Raw genomic sequence first — 20,544 nt, forward strand, 5'->3', positions numbered from 1 at the left:
AGAGTGTGTGTAGATGTGTGAGTGCATGTGTGTGAGTCTAGGTGCATATGAGTGTGTATATATATATGTGTGAGTGTGTGATTGAGTGTGTGTGTATGTGTATACGAGTGTGTGTGTGTGTATATACGTGTGTGTGTGTGTGTGTGTGTATGTGTGAGTGTGTGATTGAGTGTGTGTATCTGTACATGAGAGTGTGTGTATATATATGTCTGTGTGTGTGTGTGCATGCGTTGGAGTGTGTATGCTCACATGTGTGTGTGTATGCATGTGTGTGTGTGCGCGCGCATGTGTGTGTGTCTACTCCAGTTAGCAGAGGGACACTGAGGAGTGTGTGTGTTGACACGTGTTTGTGTCTCTGCAGGCATGTGTGTGTGTGCGTGAGTGCATGAGTTTGTGTGTGTGCGCGTGCGTTTGTGTGAATGTGTGTGGATGTGAGTGTGTGTGTGTGAGAGAGAGGGTGTGTGTGTGTGTGTGAGTGACAGAGTATGAGAGAGAGAGAGAGAGAGTGTGTGCATACGATTATGAGCGTGTGTATGTATGCATGCATGCGTGTGCGCGTGAGAGTGCACTGGTGAATGTGTGTGTGTTTATACATGTGTGTGCATGCGTATGGGAATGTGTGTGTGTTTATACATGTGTGTGCATGCGTATGGGAATGTGTGTGTGTTTATACATGTGTTTGCATGCGTATGGGAATGTGAATGTGTTTATACATGTGTGTGCATGCGTATGGGAATGTGAATGTGTGTGTGTTTATACATGTGAGTGCATGCGTATGGGAATGTGAATGTGTGTGTGTGTTTATACATGTGTGTGCATGCGTATGGGAATGTGAATGTGTGTGTTGACACGTGTTTGTGTCTCTGCACGCATGTATGTGTGCGTGCGGGAGTGCATGAGTTTGTGTGTGTGTGTGCGTGCGTTTGTATGAATGTGTGTGGATGTGAGTGTGTGTGTGTGAGAGAGAGGGTGTGTGTGTGAGTGACTGAGTATGAGAGAGAGAGAAAGTGTGTGTGCATACGGTTATGAGCGTGTGTACATATGTATGCATGTGTGTGTGCGCGTGAGAGTGCACTAGTGAATGTGTTTGTTCGTGTGTGCGAGAGATTGTGTGTGTTCATGTGTGTAGGTGTGTGTGTGCATGTGTGTGATTGGGTGTGTGAGTGATTGGGTGTGAGAGGGTGTGTATGTGTGTGTAAGAGTGTGAGTGTGTGTGCACGAGTGTGTGCGTGCGTAGGTGTGTGCGTGCATGTGCATGAGTGTACATCAGTGTGTGTATTTGTGAGTGCGTGTGCATGTGTGAGAAAGTGTGGATGTGTGTATGTGGGTGTATGTGTCTATGTGTATCAGTGTGTGTGTATGTGTATATGAATGTGGTGTGTGTGTGTGTACATGAGTGTATGTATTTGTGTGTGCGTGCATGTGTGCGAGTGTGTATGTGCATGTGTGTGTGTGTGTATGCGTGTGTGTGCACGTGCATGTTTGTGTGTGCGTGCACGTGCATGTGTGTGTGTATCCGTGTGTGTGCACATGCATATTTGTGTGTGTGTGCGTGCACGTGCGTATGTGTGTGTGCATGTGCATATTTGTGTGCGCGCTCACATGCCTGTGTGTGTGTGTGTGTGTGTGTCTCTACTCCAGTTGGCAGAGGGACACTGAGGAGTTCCACACTCCAAATCCAGCACAGAGGGGTGTGTGTTGAGTGAAGTGTGTGTGGAATCTGTGCAGGAGGGTCAGTGTGTCAGAGTCAGAGACGCTGTAGAAGGACAGAGTGCCGGCCGGACGGTCCACACACACTCCTACCCTGTACACACAAACTCCTCTACCATCATCATCATCATCATCACACACTCCTGCTCTGCGGTAGGGGGAGGGGGGGGCAGGTAGGCCTGTTGGGTTCTTATTGTGCCAGACAGAGTATCTGAGTTCATCAGAGTCACTGAGTTCATCAGAGTCACTGAGTTCATCAGAGTCACTGAGTTCATCAGAGTCACTGAGTTCATCAGAGCGACCGTAATCATCAAAGCACCGCAGACTCCAGGAGTTTTTATTCGCTCCAAACCTACAGTCATAATCCTCTCCTTTCCTGCTGATTCCTTTATCTGTCACTGCTATATCAACCCCTCCCCCCTCAGACACACTGAACTCAGCCTCCCAGTAACAGCGCTCACACACACTCTCTCTGCACACAACCTGCTCCCAGCACTCAAATCTCTCTGGATGATCAGGATATGGCTGCTCCGCTCTCCCCGGTGTGTGTGTCACCCTCCTGTTCCCCTCAGACAGAGACAGCTCTCTCTGCGCTGTGTTTGGATCCAGTGTGAGCTGACAGCCGTCTGCACACCAGAGACATTAATGAGATTAATTATCACTGTTAATATTCACCTTATTATGTGTGTGAGAGAGAAAGGACTGTCATAGTACCTCTGTGTGTGTGTTTGTGTACATGTGTGTTTCTGTTTGTGTGTTTATGTGTGTAAGAGAGAAGTCTCTCACTCTCTCTCTCACACACACACACACACACACACACACAGAGTGTGTATCTCTGGAAAGTGTTCTGTGTCGATACAGACTCACATTTCCTGGGTCCTGGTTTGGTCCTGTTCCCTCCTCCATGGTCCACACTGTAAGAACAGCAGAACAGAATTCTGAATTTTAACCATCCTTTATTTCCACTCTCAGCACACCAATGACATCACATATATAAAAACAAAGGCACAATAAAACACAAAACCACAATCATATGAAAAAAACACAAATCTGTCAGAAAGGAAACTTATTCCATTCACTCACCCTGTTCCATGTGCAAAAACAGCTCCCCTCCCTCCACTGAACATAAAACACCCTTATAACACACACACTCTGAAACACACTTGCTTTGCTTTGTAATAATGAAACTCCACCATCACTGTGTCCCTGATCAAACCCCTAACTACAACAACCACATTGGGATGGCAGGTATGCCATCCCGCCAAGTTACGCCTTGGCGGGGGCATGCCCCCATACCTATACAGCACCGAGAGTTTGGCACTTTTCAGGGTTCCCCACAGAAATAACCACAACAGCCACAGACACTCAGCCCTTAAAAACATTAAATTCTGTACATTCTGACCCCATTTCAACAGACAGATTTCATAAACAACTTCACATGTCCACACAATAAAGCCCCAAACTAAGGGGATTTTGCGTTTTCTCCTTCTTCTTCTTCTTCTTCTTCTTCTTCTTCTCATTCTTATTTTTCCTGCCGCCTATCCCACTAATAACATGTCTCCTCATTGGACATTTTACCGACACCGCCAAATCTTCACCTACACGACCCAATGGAAAACTCGCATACACACGCAAAATATCCATACCTTTTTACTCTGAAACATTGACAGTACAAACAGCTAGTCCGCCTGTGGCGTAGTGGGTACGGTTACAGTCTTGAGAACACAAGGTCGGAGGTTCAAACCCAGCTAAGAGCGCTTTTCTTTAAAGGAGTACCATGGTGATTTTCACACTTTCTCGTTTTTATGTGCTACTTGCACACGAGGCATTGAAGAAACACAATGAGTACAGTATTAAATATGTCCGTTCTGCATTTTTGGAGAAATATGCGTTTTAAATTTACCGTCCTATTTTCAAACGGTTGACAAAGTGTTCAACTTGGTCCGTCACGAACACAGTACTCCCACACCACTCCCCTTTCCCACGCCCCGTAAACCCATGGATAACTCCAGCCCCATCGTTTGCGCGGCTGGCTTACAGGCAAGACAATGCACATATTTCAATAACGTTAGGTTCACTTAAATTAGAGTGACTTTTAAGGACTATTCGATTATTTCTGGTTATATTAATTTAGCTAGCTAGCTAACGTTAGCTAGCTAGGTAGTTTGCTTTCATAACGCAATGTTATCGATAAACGTTAGCTAGCTAGTTTGCTTTTATGAGGACATCATAGTTGTGCTTTCATCTTAACTTGGCTAGCTACATAGAAAAAATTTTAATTGGATATAAGTCAACGTCTTCACCTTAGCTATCTATCGGTACTTCATATACTACTAAGCTAGCTAGCTTGTGAAAAGTCTCCCAAAAACAGCACGTATCATGGGGGTAGCTATGGTAACGGGCTACGGTCTGTCAATCATAGTTGACTGACAGTTAACATAACTGACAGTTCTCATTACCAGGCCCAGACGGTTCGGGTGAACTTTTATAGTGGGAAATTTAGGCTTAGAAAAACACGTTTTAAAGTACATTGAAATGACTGAATAATAAAAAAATTATGCACATTTGTTTTGTTCTTGCCTAAAGACAACTGAGAAGTGTCACGTTCAACCCACATGTTACTCCTTTAACCTGCTTTTACCTTCACTAATAATTGTCTACTACTTCTCAATTATTGCTTTTGCACCACAGTATTATGACGTACCGTCTGCACGTTCAATTGTTCACCGGCTACAATATTGCAAAGCCATATGGATTCAACCGGAGCTCTTCTGCGCTTACTCGCCTGTGTTCTTCTTGAAAACCACGGACAGGTTTGCTAATTATATTTCACGCATTGCATATGTCATGGTGCTGCCCCTAACAAAGTGGCAGACTGGTAAACCTCTGGTTGAACGATTGAATCCCGCCTCGTCCTCAGGCAGATACTTTCCTCTTTCACATTAACGTTCTCTTACGCTTACATTATATTTGCTTTACCAAAACTCACTCATGACCACCCATATGCATTTCATGACGGCAAATGTATTCCTTTTATTACAAAGTTACACCAGTTCACCGCTGTGCCATTTCTACTAACTACATTTCTTCACTTGGCTACCGTACAAAACCTTCTTATCAGCAAACGCCACGTTTCTACATTCATGTTACCTTGCCCTGTTCTCTATCTAGCCACATACAAACAATTACGTGTACGTTCTGCAACTCCCCATTTAAACATTTACATTTAAAATCATGATTCACTCATAGTTATAACTACTAGCACTGAACATGAAAAAAAACACACAGCAATGCAATGGATTTCACATGTTACTTAAACCTCCACTTTAACGGTTAACGTTATACAGCGACTGTTATATATACCATTCGATAAGGAATATAAGCTCGCTCATGGTCACTCCAATTACTTCGCACTATACTCCGTGATTATTTCAATCTTCACCTACATGCCCACTCTGCTAAAAACATATTGTTTCAACTACGGAATTTCGTAATTTCATCCTAATTTCTCTCACACTGTTGTCATTTTCTCATATGCAAAGCCTGCTGGGACATATGCGTCTGCTCCTATTCTGCACTATCATGTTTTCCGGTTCTAGTTTAGCAAAACAGCGAAGAGGATTCCTACCTGCAGATAAGCCTATCAAAATGCCTTATAAACCTTACAAACACTAAAAGTGCATCTCCACGAAATAACAGACAACGGAGCTGCACAGAAGGATAAACCTTACAAACACTAAAAGTGCATCTCCACGAAATAGACAACAGACAACGGAGCAGGACAGAAGGCTACACAAGTTGCGACGTAGGGAGTTATAATTCTACTGACTTGCTGATTCTTTTGTCAGTCAAGGCTCGTTGGATGGACGTCAGATCCGTGAGTACATAAACTGGCCATATCTCATCTGCGTTTCTGATTCGTTTACGCTTATGCCACTGCATCCTTTCTCACAGACACTGTTTCACAGCAAACCGAAACTGCTGAACGGTACACGCTCATCAGACTGTAAAAAATCCACACAACGATAGCCATAATCCACACCCGTTTTTTACAGGGTCGCATTTCTCACTCTCATAATAAAACGCTTTGCAAAAAGAACTGATATCTCATAAAAAACACGTTTTCAACGTACAAAAATGCCAAGTTACTAAAAAGTATTGATATCAAAATGACGCCAAGTTACGATACTACAAACAATATAGGCTATCTATCTGTACATTGAAATTAATGTATAAATTCATTAATGTACTAAACTGCTGCTGAGCAACGACAGGAAGCACATTTCTCCAGAAAACATGTTTATACTTGCTTCTGAACTGAATTTGAGTACATGTGCAACTTATTGTATATTTGCTATGTACAATAAATACTGCATGTAAAACACATTGTACATACATACATAGAGAACTTCTTTATCCACAAGGGGACATTTCCCTGGCAGCATCTTACATTCACATTCACGAACACACTTGTACCAAGAAACATACTATCATTCACGCAACAGAAAGCCTGGGCAGCGAAATACATAGGCCTACATACCAATACAAATTGGACATACACACACCTATTCAATCAATCTTGACTGTGAGAGAGCCATCCACACATATGTTTGGCCTGTCCATGTAGTGCATGCTTATACACAGGGCCAAGTGACTTGAAAGAACTGAGGAAATATTGGGTAGCATTGCTTTGAGATACATCTTATGTCATTTCGGTGAGGCAAGATAGCCTATATTGTTTGTAGTATCGTAACTTGGCGTCATTTTGATATCAATACTTTTTAGTAACTTGGCATTTTTGTACGTTGAAAACGTGTTTTTTATGAGATCTTATTTACTGCAGTGATCCCGTGCAGCACCCTCCACAGGAGATCCCCAACTCTCTTGGGTAACGCTGGTTTGTACAGTGCCCTCCATGCCCCCCCCCCCCCCAACTCCTTTTGTGTGTGTGTGTGTGAGGTGCACTATGGAAACTCTCTGTACTTACAGCAGTGTGAGTGTGTCCAGTTTAGCAGCAGACAGCGCTCTCACTCCTGAGTCTCCTGGGTGATTGTGTCTCAGGTCCAGCTCTCCCAGGTGTGTGTGTGTGAGATGCATTGTGGAAACTCTCTTTACTTACAGCAGTGTGAGTGTGTGTGTGTGTGTGTGTGTGTGTGTGTGTATGTGTGTGTGTGTGTGTGAGGTGCATTGTGGAAACTCTCTTTACTTACAGCAGTGTGAGTGTGTGTGTGTGTGTGTGTGAGGTGCATTGTGGAAACTCTCTTTACTTACAGCAGTGTGAGTGTGTGTGTGTGTGTGTGTGTGTGTGAGGTGCAGTGTGGAAACTCTCTTTACTTACAGCAGTGTAAGTGTGTCCAGTTTAGCAGCAGACAGCGCTCTCACTCCTGAGTCTCCTGGGTGATTGTATCTCAGGTCCAGCTCTCTCAGGTGTGAGGGGTTTGAACACAGAGCTGAAGCCAGAGAATCACAGCCTCTCTGTGTGACTCTACAGCCTGACAGCCTGCAGAGAGGACACACATACGTTACATGCATTAATATAAACGAACAGGGCTGTGTGTGTGTCAAACACATAGCTGTGTGTTACATACCTTACACACATTAATATAAACTAATAGGGCTGTGTGTATCAAACACATAGCAGTGTGTTACACACCTTACAGCACATTAATATAAACTAACAGGGCTGTGTGTGTCAAACACACAGCAGTGTGCTACTTTATAGCACATTAATATAAACTAACAGGGCTGTGTGTGTCAAACACACAGCAGTGTGCTACTTTACAGCACATTAATATAAACTAACAGTGTTGTGTGTATCAAAACACATATCAGTGTGTTGTACACCTGTGGTGTGGGGATGGCTGGTTTAAGCAGCCACACCTGCCCTGGGTCAAGCTAATTAGACCTGGCCAATTGGATAATTGGTTAAGAATGAGATAATTGGCCAGGCTAATTGGACCTGGGAACAGGAGTGGCTGCACCTGTGCGTAGTGAGGTAATCAGTGTGCACAGGTTAAATCTGCCATCCCCACTCACACAAGAGGAGCCTCTGTCATGACAGTTTTACATCTGCTCCTTGGAGGTAACATCTTGCCACCCTCGTAAATAAATGTGGACTGTTGGAACGTCATCTCCCTGTGTCTCTGTGCTGGAGGGCCCCTAAGAAAGCCACTTCGGTGGCCTGTGGCAGGCATGTTTGCCACAGTGGCGCCCAACGTGGGGCTGCTCCGGCACAGGGAAGAGGCACAGGAGGGCCAGCCTGGAGGCACACTGGAGGAGGTGCAACTGAGGTGTTCCTGACATGGCTTCAGACAGATCCTCCAGGCCAAAGACAGGGAGCGGGAGATGATCAGGGAGGGGAAGGAAGTGATCCTCAGCTGGGACGCTGGGGAGCTGGACCTGGCCGAGAAGGCAGGTCAGCTACGGGCGGTGCACGAGAGGTGGTCGCGCCGTGAGCTGGACTTGGCCGGGAAGGCGGGTCAGCTACGGGCGGCGCACGAGCGGTGGCCGAGCCGTTTTGCTTCCTTTTTTGTCCCTTTTGTTGTTTTAGTTTGTTGTTTTGGCCTGGTTGGTTTGCCCGGAGCCCATGAGGGGATAAGCCTGCAGCAGCCTACCAGCAGAGCCGACTGGCGGCCCCCACAGCCACGAGGGTTCCTGGTCCCCAGCGCCACAAGGAAGCCAGCCCACCAGCCCACCAGCCCACCAACCCAGCCACCCCACCACAGCCCCTGGAACAGCCCAAGCCGGTGACGCCCCCACCAGCCAGCCGAGCAGCCCAGGACTCCCCACGCTCCGAGAGGGAGGAGGGGGGAGGGCTGCCTCATCGTCCGGGGGAGGGTCGCGACATGTACTGGACTGTTCCGGGGCCACCTGCCCCTGAAAAGATGTGTTAGGGGAGTGTTAAGAATGCTTGGATTTTTTTTTTTTTTTCTTTGCTTGGTTGGAGTGCTGGGGGGGAGAATCTCTGGCCTCAGTTTGGCGTTGGGGGTATGTGGTGTGGGGATGGCTGGTTTAAGCAGCCACACCTGCCCTGGGTCAAGCTAATTAGACCTGGCCAATTGGATGATTGGTTAAGAATGAGAATTGGCCAGGCTAATTGGACCCAGGAGCAGGAGTGGCTGCACCTGTGCGTAGTGAGGTAATCAGTGCGCACAGGTTAAATCTGCCATCCCCACTCACACAAGAGAGCCTCTCTGTCATGACAGGGTTTTTACATCTGCTCATTTGGCTGTACCATCTTGCCAAACCCTCGTCAATAAATCTGGACTGTTGGAACATCATCTCCCTGTGTCTCTGTGCTGGAGGGCCCCTAGGAAAGCCACTTCGGTGGCCTGTGGCAGGCGTGTTTGCCACAACACCTTACACACATTAATACAAACTAACAGGGCTATTTGTGTTAAACACATAGCAGGGTGTTACACACCTTACACACATTAATATAAACTAACAGGGCTGTGTGTGTCAAATGCATAGCAGTGTGTTACACACCTTACACACATTAATATAAAATAACAGGGCTATGTGTGTGAAACACATAGCAGTGTGTTACACACCTTACACACATTAATATAAACTAACAGGGCTGTGTGTGTCAAACACATAGCAGTGTGTTACACACCTTACACACATTAATATAAAATAACAGGGCTATGTGTGTGAAACACATAGCAGTGTGTTACACACCTTACACACATTAATATAAACTAACAGGGCTGTGTGTGTCAAACACATAGCAGTGTGTTACACACCTTACACACATTAATATAAAATAACAGGGCTATGTGTGTCAAACACACAGCAGTGTGTTACACACCTTACATACATTAAAATAAACAGTGCTGTGTGTGTCAAACGCATAGCAGTGCGTTACACACACTAATATAAACTAACAGGGCTGTGTGTGTCAAACACATAGCAGTATGTTAAACACCTTACACGCACTAATATAAACTAACAGGGCTGTGTGTGTCAAACGCATAGCAGTGTGTTACACACCTTACACAAATTAATATAAACTAACAGGGCTGTGTGTGTCAAACACATAGCAGTATGTTAAACACCTTACACGCACTAATATAAACTAACAGGGCTGTGTGTGTCAAACGCATAGCAGTGTGTTACACACCTTACACACATTAATATAAACTAACAGGGCTGTGTGTGTCAAACACATAGCAGTGTGTTACACACCTTCTAAAGCTCAATATAAAATAACAGGGCTCTTGAATTAATCATGACTATTTAAGAAAATGACCAGTTAAACTAAATTTGAACAGATTCAATTAATTTTCATAATTTTGAATAATGTATGAATAGAAACGATTTGACGCTTCTCAAAAATATGTTTTTTCCAACTGACGTCAGATTTAAAATGTGTTTCTACCAAGAGGAAGAACAGGAAAATGTTGCTTTATTTCAGTGAAGAAAAATAACTCTCTTGTCTATTTTAACATTAAAAAAATTAGTAATATTAGTGCTATATTTAGTCATTATTAACATTAGTGCTGTATTTTGTCACATTGGAACCCTTTTTGATTGAAGGGGTTTGTGTTTGTACTCACCCCAGTCTCTGCACTTTACAGTGTGGGTCCTCCAGTCCAGCAGAGAGCGCTCTCACTCCTGAATCCTGCAGGTCATTGTCTCTGAGCTCCAGATCTCTCAGCTCTGAGTGAGGAGAGTGCAGGACTGAGGCCAGAACATCACAGCAGCCATCTGTGATATTACACCAACCCAGCCTGTGGAGAGACCACACACACACACACACACACACACACAAACATGCACATGTACACACACACACACACACACAAACACACAACACACATGCGCACACACACACACACACACACCACACAGACACACACAGACACACAGACACACACACATACAACCACACACACAATTGAAATTCACTGCTAATTGTCACACTGTGCACCTTGGCAGCAGATAAATGTGGAATTTCCTATTTGTACAGTACGTGCATTCCTGGGATGTACACAGTACACACAAAAACAGGAAGAGTTTATATTAATTATGTTCATAAAGTATTCTGACTAATCCACAAAAAAAAGGTCATCACTTGGCTCAATTAACAAAAAATAACTAAAAATAAGGAGCCAATTCAACTCAAGGTTGGAGGCTTCCTGCAAGGATTTCATTAACAAAACTGTTCCATGTTGCGATGATATCACATGGCAAACAACATGATTGCAAACATATTTCATTTGCTAACACAAGAAACTGCAGTAGTATGATCACTATGGTGTACTTTACCTCACCTTCAGTCTACAAACATCTTTATATTTTAAAAACATTCAATCTTCATCTAATAATGTAACCAAGGCGGCAAATGAAATACACTGCAGCGCCATCTGCTGGCTGCAGAGAAACACCACAACTGATTATTGCCATTGACTGGTACTACAGGTATATGGAGGACCAAAAATGTAAAAATAATAAATAAATAAATGACTCAATAAATGAATTAATGTATAAATAAATAAATAAATACAAAAGCAAGAAAATGTAAAAATTAATGAATGTACAAATAAATTAATAGACAAAATCTGACAAATGGGTATTTGCATTTATTTCCATATTTATTTCTTGATTCATTCATTTCTGTGGATGTTCATTTCCATATTTATTTATTGCTTGATTCATTTATTTCTGTATATACTTATATCCTTATTTATGTTTTGATTAATTTATGCCTGTATATATATATTGTGGCATGGATCGGGGCATGCCCCCACAGTGCTCCTCCCAACCTTATAGGCATCAGCTAAAACCTGCCACCAGGCCAGCTCTTCAGGACCCAGGACAGCGCCCCACTATGAAGCCCAGCCACAGGAGAGCGGCAAACTGGACATTCCTCAACTCCCTCCTTTGCAGTCAACACACCTGCAATCAATGAGGCAACACAGCTGCTGCCACTCCAGGGAGATGGCTGGGAGCTTAAAAGGAGGCCTTTTGTCTCCCTTGAGGAGAGGGGGTTTTGGGCTGCAGGAGAGCTGTTGAAAACTGTTGATAACTTTCCCCTACTTTGCAGAATCCGGTGGAGACGCAGGACCACATCCCTCTTCCTGCTTTGAAGAGGGATCCCCTCAGCGGTCTCCCGGATGCCGTTACTCCTAATTTTGGTTGCTTTACTTTAAGTTAATTCGGACAAGAGACTTTAGTTGTCGAGTTTGCTTTGGTTTTTTTGTATATAATTTTTGGTAAATAAAAGGCCCTGTTGGGCTATTTTTCCCCAAACCTCCGGTTTGTGTATTTCTGTGCCGCCCCGCCTGCACCGTCACGCCCAGTGCAGTGCCACAATATATTTCTGTATTTTTTTAATCCATATGTTAATTAGGGGGCTGTCAATGAAAATATGCCATAGTGTCACAATATTTCCACTGGATGATCGATACCAGAGTACGTAGATTCACTGTACACGTCTTGCTTCAACACCGGTTGCTTTTTACCACATTTACGTTAGTAGGGCAGAGCAGGGCAAAACGTAACACAGATTTTATTTTTTTGGTTAGGTGGTGCAGCTTGAGTGACGTATTTCAGGATAAACACTCAGAATGACCCTTGCTTTCTCTCCAACGAAAGGTGAGGGATTTTGATAAACATTTTGGGAGATGATGCCAAATAAAAGTTTGTTTTGGTGATATGTAAGCACATTGTTTTACCATAAGTATTTTTTGGGTGCTGTAATGTGAGTGCATATCAAAGGATCCAAATGTATGTAATCGTTAACAGTCTTTTCGTGACTAACAGATTGCATATTTTTGATAGAGCAATCAGCTCCACCTGCAGGATTAAGACATGCACGCAGACTCACAGAGCAAGGGAACATAACAGGATCGAAAAAGGAAGACATTCAACGGGAACTGCAGAATAATGCTGGGATAACTTCAGAAGGGAAAAGAACAGGACGACATAAGAGTTCATGATAAACTTTACTTTGGAGCTTAAAGAACTGTGGCATACATACAGCACGGCTGCACTCAATCTCCTGAACAAGCCACTTCACTACCTCACTGACGTCTTACATTGGTTGGTATTTCCTGTTTCGAAAAGCCTAGGGCTCCACCTAGTGGATAACCTGACTACACTACAAATGTACAGTATTGCGATAAGTTTTCACCAGTTGGCAATAGGCTATGAAAAACATTTAAATGTAATCAATAGATAGATTAGAAACAGTGTTTGTATCCTAAAACATCAAACTGTATTGAGTTACCTTACTTTGTGTGAACCTTTAAAGGTATTAAAACATGTCAGTTTCTGAATGGCATGTCCCAGAAATTCCATTATGGTATTAAATCATAATTAGGATGTAGGTGTGAATGGTTTGTATTAAAAATGATTAATCTAGTTCTAGTTATATTTTCAGGATTGAGCCAAATAGGAAAACTGTTGTTTCCTATACAGGCAAGAGATAGCCAGAGGCTTGAGCCTGGCTGACCTAGCTGAAAATGCTAGTCCTCATTATGTGCTCTTTTGTGTGGATGCCTTGACAGTTTGTTCCAGGTAGCTGCATCACAGAGATTGACCCTGTAGTGTTCAGCCATTTGGAGGAAGTGGCTCTTCGCCTGAATGTTTCACTCCATAATTCAGATTACGCCAGATCAATTGGATGACCTTCTCACATACTGCCTGAGGAAGCACTGGAGAGTTATTTATTAGTTGGTTTGTCTGTTCATCATGTTGCAGCACAATTAATTAACAATTAATCCCATGCATGTCCATTTCCATGAGTTCTCAACAGGAGGCTTAGCAGGGTGATCTACACTAGATTATTTAAACTTAATCCAGTTATGCAAAGCAAGTTTTATCCATCTATGCCTCAGTGGTGTTTCTCCCATCTCATTAGTAATGCATTAATTGGTGTTGTTCTGAGTGCCCCACAGCATATCCTCAAAGCTTTTGCCTGTTTAACATGTGATGCCAGGAAAGGAATGGGGTGCTGTCCACCAGGGGGCAGCATCGGCCCTACAGAGAGGTATTGCTGCAGCTGTGGCCCATTACCTAACAATGGGCTCTATAAGAGGCCTAGCTTCCAGGCCAGGGGGAGGGTGCTTTTAGATGGTGTTTGGGAGCGTGGCTATGGACAGGTGGGATTTTTTTCCTTACCGCAAAAATTAGCGAAGCCATTCAAACCGTTGCGGTAACCGCCATAAAAAAAATTATAATTTAAACCTCCGGGCTACGATTTTGTTTTTTACAAGTACATTTCTGGAATGGCTGTTTCCGAAAAATAGGTTCTGCCCAGCAGTTCATACTGCTTGTCGAGGGACTGAAGCATAGCTCGGAATGATGGCTTTCCTACAGTCCGGAAGGGCACCATCTCCACAACCAAATACTTTGTTACAATTGTTGTAAGTGCTCGCCACTTGTTGCTGTCCCGGTTGTATTTAGTCACTCTGGCAAATGCCTCTGAGACTCCTAACTGACGTAGTGCCGAGCCGGTACCTCCCGAGGTAGATGGGGTGCCTTTCATTGCATCGTATAACGGACGGTGGGTGGTCCTAAGATGTGATGCCAGATTTGTCCTGTTTCCTCGGATGACGTTGTTTTCTTGCTGCAAATGCGGCACACTGCCTCATCCAAATTCTTTGGCTTTCCATCTTCATCGGGCTCAAAGCCAAAATGTTCCCAAACAGGAGAAGTAACGTTGGGTTTCGCTACAAGATCCATGTTTTTAACCTAATTTGAAGCAAAAACGTTCCGTAGCCAACAGTTGCAAAGCACGTTCTGGGTGACACTTTCTCTGATCAGAACATTAACTGCGCAACTGTGAGTGTACACTTTCGAACACATGGAGTGAAGAAAATAGGCTACACAATTATAATTATAATTATTTTTAAAATTGCAATTGTATTTATTTCAGATCACAACTTTGACAAGTAAAATTGGAACATAAACAATTGGCCTAAAATAAATGGGAAAAAAACAAAACCCAGCGGTGAAGCGGTGATCAGCTTGACTCTGCGGTGGACGTGACGTGATTGCGTTACCACGGTAATGCAGTAACCGCGGCAGCTCTAGTTTGCCGGCCACTGACCTGTGTTCAAAGCCTCTCTAACTACTCTGAGAACACTGTCCTCTAGCTGCGCTTCTCACAGGTCTTCTCGGGTGAACTGTTCTAGCTGACCCAAATTGAGATGAGTTGCAAAAGCATACAGCTCAGAAACACCAGCTGGAACACCTAGTTTGTCTGCCAAGTGCACATCACTGTCACTAGACTCCTGCACATGCACACGACCACAAATCGCCTTCACATCACCCTGTGAAAGGTTTCTCCACGTCTCAGTGTCCAGTTTCGGGAAAGCAAATCAGCCTCAACATTGACCTTCTCAGGGCGATATTTTACTTCGTAATCGTATGTGGCTAGGGCAGCAAGCCACCTATGCCCTGTAGCATTAAGTTTCCCTGTCGTCAACACGTGATTGCGTTTCCACGGTAATAGAGTAACCGCGGTAGCTCTAGTGTAAGTATGGATTTCATTAGAGTGCAGAGCAGGTAGTGAATAATGGGGATGGATGAAGACTGCAATATATGACAGAAGTGAATCCAGAAGTCGGTGGAAACTTGGCAAATGAAACTCAATACAGCTCAATGTAAGGTTCTACATGTGGGAAATAAAAACATCAGGCTAGATGTTATGGGAGGAACGACATTGGAATGTGCTCAATTTTGGGAGTAATAGTTGATCAAATCCTTTCAGGTTCTAGGCACTGTGCTGTTGCAGTAAAGAAGCCAACAGGATGCTGGGATAGTAGTGCGTATAAATCAAGGCTCCAGAGTGCGATCATTTTGGGTGCACATGCGACCAAAAATCTGTCAAGTGCGACTAAACATTTTCATTGGTCGCACCGGTGTGCCTGACGTTTAGCAGGTCTGTCTCTCTGTGTGTGTTATTTTTACCCCACCCGCATTCTGCGAAGACCCGCCCCTACTCTGTCTCTGATTGGCTCTGACCCTGATATTCTTCTTTGCTGAATGTGGGTGGGGAAAAATATAAGGCATGTGTGTATTAGTGATGTGCGGATCGCAGTTATATCCACGGGCACCACGGTTAATCTGTGGATCGCGTGGGCCGAGTCATAAAAATTAACATTCTGATTAATAGCGGATGGGTTACGGGTGGGTGAAATAATACATCATTAATGAGGAAAATATTAATTACATTCTCTAAAATGTGAACATATTTTAAGCTTCATTTTTCGTCAGGCGTGAATTAGCAGACTAGACTCTCGTTGCGCCAATTGCGGCGTCCATTTGTCTTAAGCAGCAATGGAGGCAAAAAAGATCAGAGAGAAAAAATTAAAAAGGAGAATTAAAAAAGGAAGGGCAGAAAAGTTCCGTGTGGGAGCGATTTAGTGAATGACGAGTCAAGTGCTGGGTATGTCATATGCAACAGCTGCGAAATAATGAGAAATAGCGGTAATGTGTGATCGGGTGCGGGTCTCTAAATCAGATAAAATAATTTGTTCGGGTGGGTGGCGGGTGGATGATTTATGCGTACATGTGGATTCGGATGACGTCAGAGCCGATCCGCGCATCACTAGTGTGTGTGTGTGAAACCGCGCCCTGTACTCCTCCGGGAGCAGCGCACACTTTTATTTGAGTTATTTGAGTTTGATTTATTTATTTCAGTTTGTCAAGCACTTTAAACATCAGCACTTTTTAAGTTTATTTTATAAACAATTGAGGTTATTGCCATTTCTTGTTTGTGCTGTGAATTAAATAGAGAAAACATTTATCTGCACCTTTATTCCTGTTTACAATCATTTACATGTGTTAAGAAATTACCAATGTGTATGGGAACTGACAAAAAAGGTAACACTTAAAATGTATTATTACGGTGCCAAAAGGCGCGGTGAAAAATTTTGGGTCTAACTAAATTATGTGCTGCTGCACCTAAATGAAAAAGTTATGCGCACCAGTGCATCCAATGTAAAAAGTTAGTCTGGAGCCCTGTAAATCCAAGGAAGTTATACTTATTTTATACAATACCTTTGTCAGACCACACTTAGTGAATTGTGTGCAGTTCTGGGGACTGTACTACAAGAAAGATATAGAGGATCTGGAAAAGGTTGAAATAAGGGAAACCAAACTGGTTCCTGGTATGAAAGATAAAAGTTTTGAGGAAAGACTTCAGATGCTTAACTTCTTCAAGCTTAGTAAAAGTAGACTCAGGGTTATTTGATTGAGTCTTTTAAATTCATAAAGGGGATCAACAAAGTGAACTACAAGAGATTCTTCAAGTTCAGCTCTGTTAGTATGACGAGGGGGCATAAAAGGAAATTAGCAAAAGGTAAATTCTGCACCGACGTTAGGAAGTATTTTTTCACACAGAGAGTAGTCACTGTGTAGAATAGCTTGGCGCATGTCATGTAGTAGAGGCAGAAACTCTGGGGGTTGTCAAGATCGGGCTTGATACGATGCTGGATACTATCTAGTTTGTAGGTAAACCAAGCACTAGTGGTAGGTAGTAAAACGGTGAGCATGTCGGGCTGAATGGCCTATTCTCATCATTATGTTATGTCATTTTTGTTATGATAGACGTGAAACATATTACTGTACTGAAGTGGTCAATATTTTACAATGTCAATCATGCATCCAGCATTCAGTCATCACCTGTGACCTGATACTACAGACTCCACTGAAAACTTAAATTCTGGTCAATAACCACAAACCTGGCTACCCTAAGACTCATGAGGGTTTATCCTGCTTGATTTGTTGTGCTAGAGCAGTTAGAAGAGAGGGATGAGAACAATGTGGACAAAGAAAGAATGCTGGTGGACACAGGAGTAAACAGAGAGAAAGCACTTCATATATTTCACTGCACAGAGCCATAATCACTAAATCTATTTAGTTAAGGTCACACAGTACACAGCACTACTCACCCAAGTCTCCATAGTTTACAGTTTGGACTCATCAGTCCAGCACAGAGCAGCTTCACTCCTGAATCTCCCAGGTTATTGTTGCTGAGGTCCAGATCTCTCAGGGGTGAATTTGATGACTGGAGAGCAGAGGCCACAATTTCACAGGACTTCTCTGTGAGGCCACAGCTGTATAGTCTGCAAAAGAGAGTTGATATATTATTGTATGTTTAAATAGCGCAATATCCTGTAAAATCTGATATGTGCCATGTAACAGTAATCGTGTTGAGTGATGAAGAGTGATACTGAGGATCTGCAGATATCCACCCCACACTTGCTGCAGCTGTGCTTCAGCTGAACTTACTGTAAGAGGCCCTCTGTGTCAGTTCTGTTCTTTCCTAACACAGCTAGGTCTATTACAGGATCCAGAAGAAACCAAGGAGAGATGACAGACCAGCAGGTTGAAGGAGCCATGTCTTTTCCCCTTTAATTGTAGCTTTCCCCATTGCATACTTGCACAATTAATAAGAGCTTTTCTCCTCTTTCTGCCCTTGCATGTCCACTTCCCATGTGTCCTCAATAGGATGCTTAGCAGGGTGATCTACACTAGATCATTTAAACTTAATCCAGTTATGCAAAGCAAGTTTAATCCATCTATGCCTCAGTGGTATTTCTCCCATCTCATTAGTAATGCATTAATTGGTGTTGTTCTGAGTGCCCCAAAGCATATCCTCAAAGCTCTTGCCTGTTTAACATGTGATGCCAGGAAGGGAATTGGGGTGCTGTCCACCAGGGGGCAGCATCTGCCCTACAGACGGGTATAGCTGCAGCTGTGGTTCATTGCAATCACATCAGCTGTGGCCCATTACCTAACCATGGGCTCTATAAGAGGCCTAGCTTCCAGGCCAAGGGGAGGGTGCTTTTAGATGGTGTTTGGGAGCTGGGCTATGGACAGTATGGTGGGTTGGTGCCAGTTTTGTTTGGAGCAGCTAAAGGTGCATATAATAACCCTGTGCTCTATATAGCAGTGAGGAGTCTCCATGTGTTCCTGCTATATAATGACCCTGTGCTCTATATAGCAGTGAGGAGTCTCCATGTGTTCCTGCTATATAATGACCCTGTGCTCTATATAGCAGTGAGGAGTCTCCTTGTGTTTCTGCTATATAATTACCCTGCGCAACCTCAACCGTCTGCCTAGCAAGATAAGTAAAGCCAACTGCTGTTGATTTTAAATGTTCTAAAATCCAGACTTTAGCTTTGGATTGGAACCACAGAAAAGTGACAAAAATAAGTGACATTGCATTTAAACAGCAGCTTGCATGTTGATCAGATTGACACTCTTCCCTAAGATGTACACACATACCATATCGACCAATAGTTGATTTTACCAACAGTAATAATATCCAAGGCCGCGTTTACCCAAACGGATTGCAGTGGATACATGGATTGCAGTCCCGGGCCTCCGCCACTAGGGGTGCCTCAGCGGTGAGGGGAATGTTTTTTTTCTTTTCTTTTTCACAAATTTTTAATTTGTTTTGACATACATATGTACCCTCAGGATTGCTGCACGTCTCGTGATATACTGTCGTTAATCTAACCAACGTAAACGTACAAAATATGTTGTTGCGAGAATTCTTGTGTCATCATCAAAATTCCGTCTAAAACAAACATGTCGTCAAGCAGAAAATTTGAGAGTGGGGCGCAAAAAAGAGTAAGAAAACAACAACAAAAAGCAAGAAACGAAGAAGTTCTCAGTAAAATACCGAAGCTTACTTCTTTCTTCAAAACATCGACAGATGATTACTTAACAGCAACCGAAGCAGGCTCCGACATCAACAACGATCCCTTCCCTGACACATGCCCTGACGCTGACGATGATGCAGATGCTAACCCAAGTCCCGCCACACCAACTCAGTCAACCCGGCCGCCTTCTCCGTAAACTATACCGCCGTCACCAGGCAGAGATGGCACAGCCACATCAACCCTGTTAGCATCGAGTACGCCTTCTCTGGAACCCGGTTCCGGAGACACTGATAACATCAGCACTGTCAGTGCTGCTGACGAAACTACTCCGCTAGCAGGTGCAGGCGCCACGGTCGGGAGGAAAGATGCAACATGTGGAGCCACATCCACTGATGGAGCTTGTTGGGGACCCGTTACCGAAAACTTGCGTAGCTATTGGGTGAGCAAAGGAATAAAAGCATCCTTGTCATGTCAAAATAAAGACATAGCATTCACAGCATCAGAACGATCGTATAAAAATCATTACATTACATTACAGGCATTTAGCAGACACTCTTATCCAGAGTGACTTACATAGCATTTTACATTGTATCCATTTATACAGCTGGATATATACTGAAGCAATGCAGGTTAAGTACCTTGCTCAAGGGTACAACGGCAGTGTCCTTACCCGGGAATCGAACCTACGACCTTTCGGTTACAAGCCCAGTTCCTTACCCGCTGTGCTACACTCCGTCCTAATCAGAACAGACAATTGAGTAAGACCTTGTTTTCGCGTAATCTGCGTAATGGGGAGAGTGTTACCCGTGAGTGGTTAGTTTATTCTCCAACAACCGGTAATGTATATCGCTTTTTTTGTCGGCTTTTCGGCGGGACACCATCTGCCTTTTCTCAATCTGGGTTTTCTGATTGGAAACATGCTTCTTGTCGGACTGAAGAGCATGAGTCAAGCCAGTCTCATCGAAATGCAATGCTCATCTGGTTCGCTCGCACACAGAAGCACGAAATTGACAACGAACTTAAGGAGCGCTGCGAAGAGGAGGGGAAGTATTGGCGCGAGGTCCTAAAATGAATTGTCTCCGTTATACAGTTCTTGTCAGAACGAGGTCTCGCATTCCGAGGAGGCGATGAAGTTCTCGGTTCCCCTAACAATGGCAACTATTTGGGAATACTTGAGCTACTCAGCAAGTTCGACCCCTTTCTTGCC

At 43.7% G+C, this 20,544-nt stretch overlaps 1 protein-coding gene across 1 annotated transcript; it reads right to left on the reverse strand.

The window, feature by feature from the left end:
- Positions 1–7,083: 7,083 nt before the first annotated feature.
- Positions 7,084–18,285, reverse strand: LOC118218942 (ribonuclease inhibitor-like; the record flags this gene model as incomplete). The annotated part of the gene is made up of 4 exons (XM_035401719.1): positions 17,959–18,285; positions 17,619–17,792; positions 10,272–10,445; positions 7,084–7,210 (listed from the first exon to the last, which is right to left on the reverse strand). Coding segments are annotated over exons 1-4 (585 nt in total), but the record flags the coding sequence as incomplete, so codon positions are not given.
- Positions 18,286–20,544: the final 2,259 nt, after the last annotated feature.

This window comes from Anguilla anguilla, chromosome 19 (genome assembly GCF_013347855.1).
Source record: "Anguilla anguilla isolate fAngAng1 chromosome 19, fAngAng1.pri, whole genome shotgun sequence".
Classification (NCBI taxonomy): domain Eukaryota; kingdom Metazoa; phylum Chordata; class Actinopteri; order Anguilliformes; family Anguillidae; genus Anguilla; species Anguilla anguilla.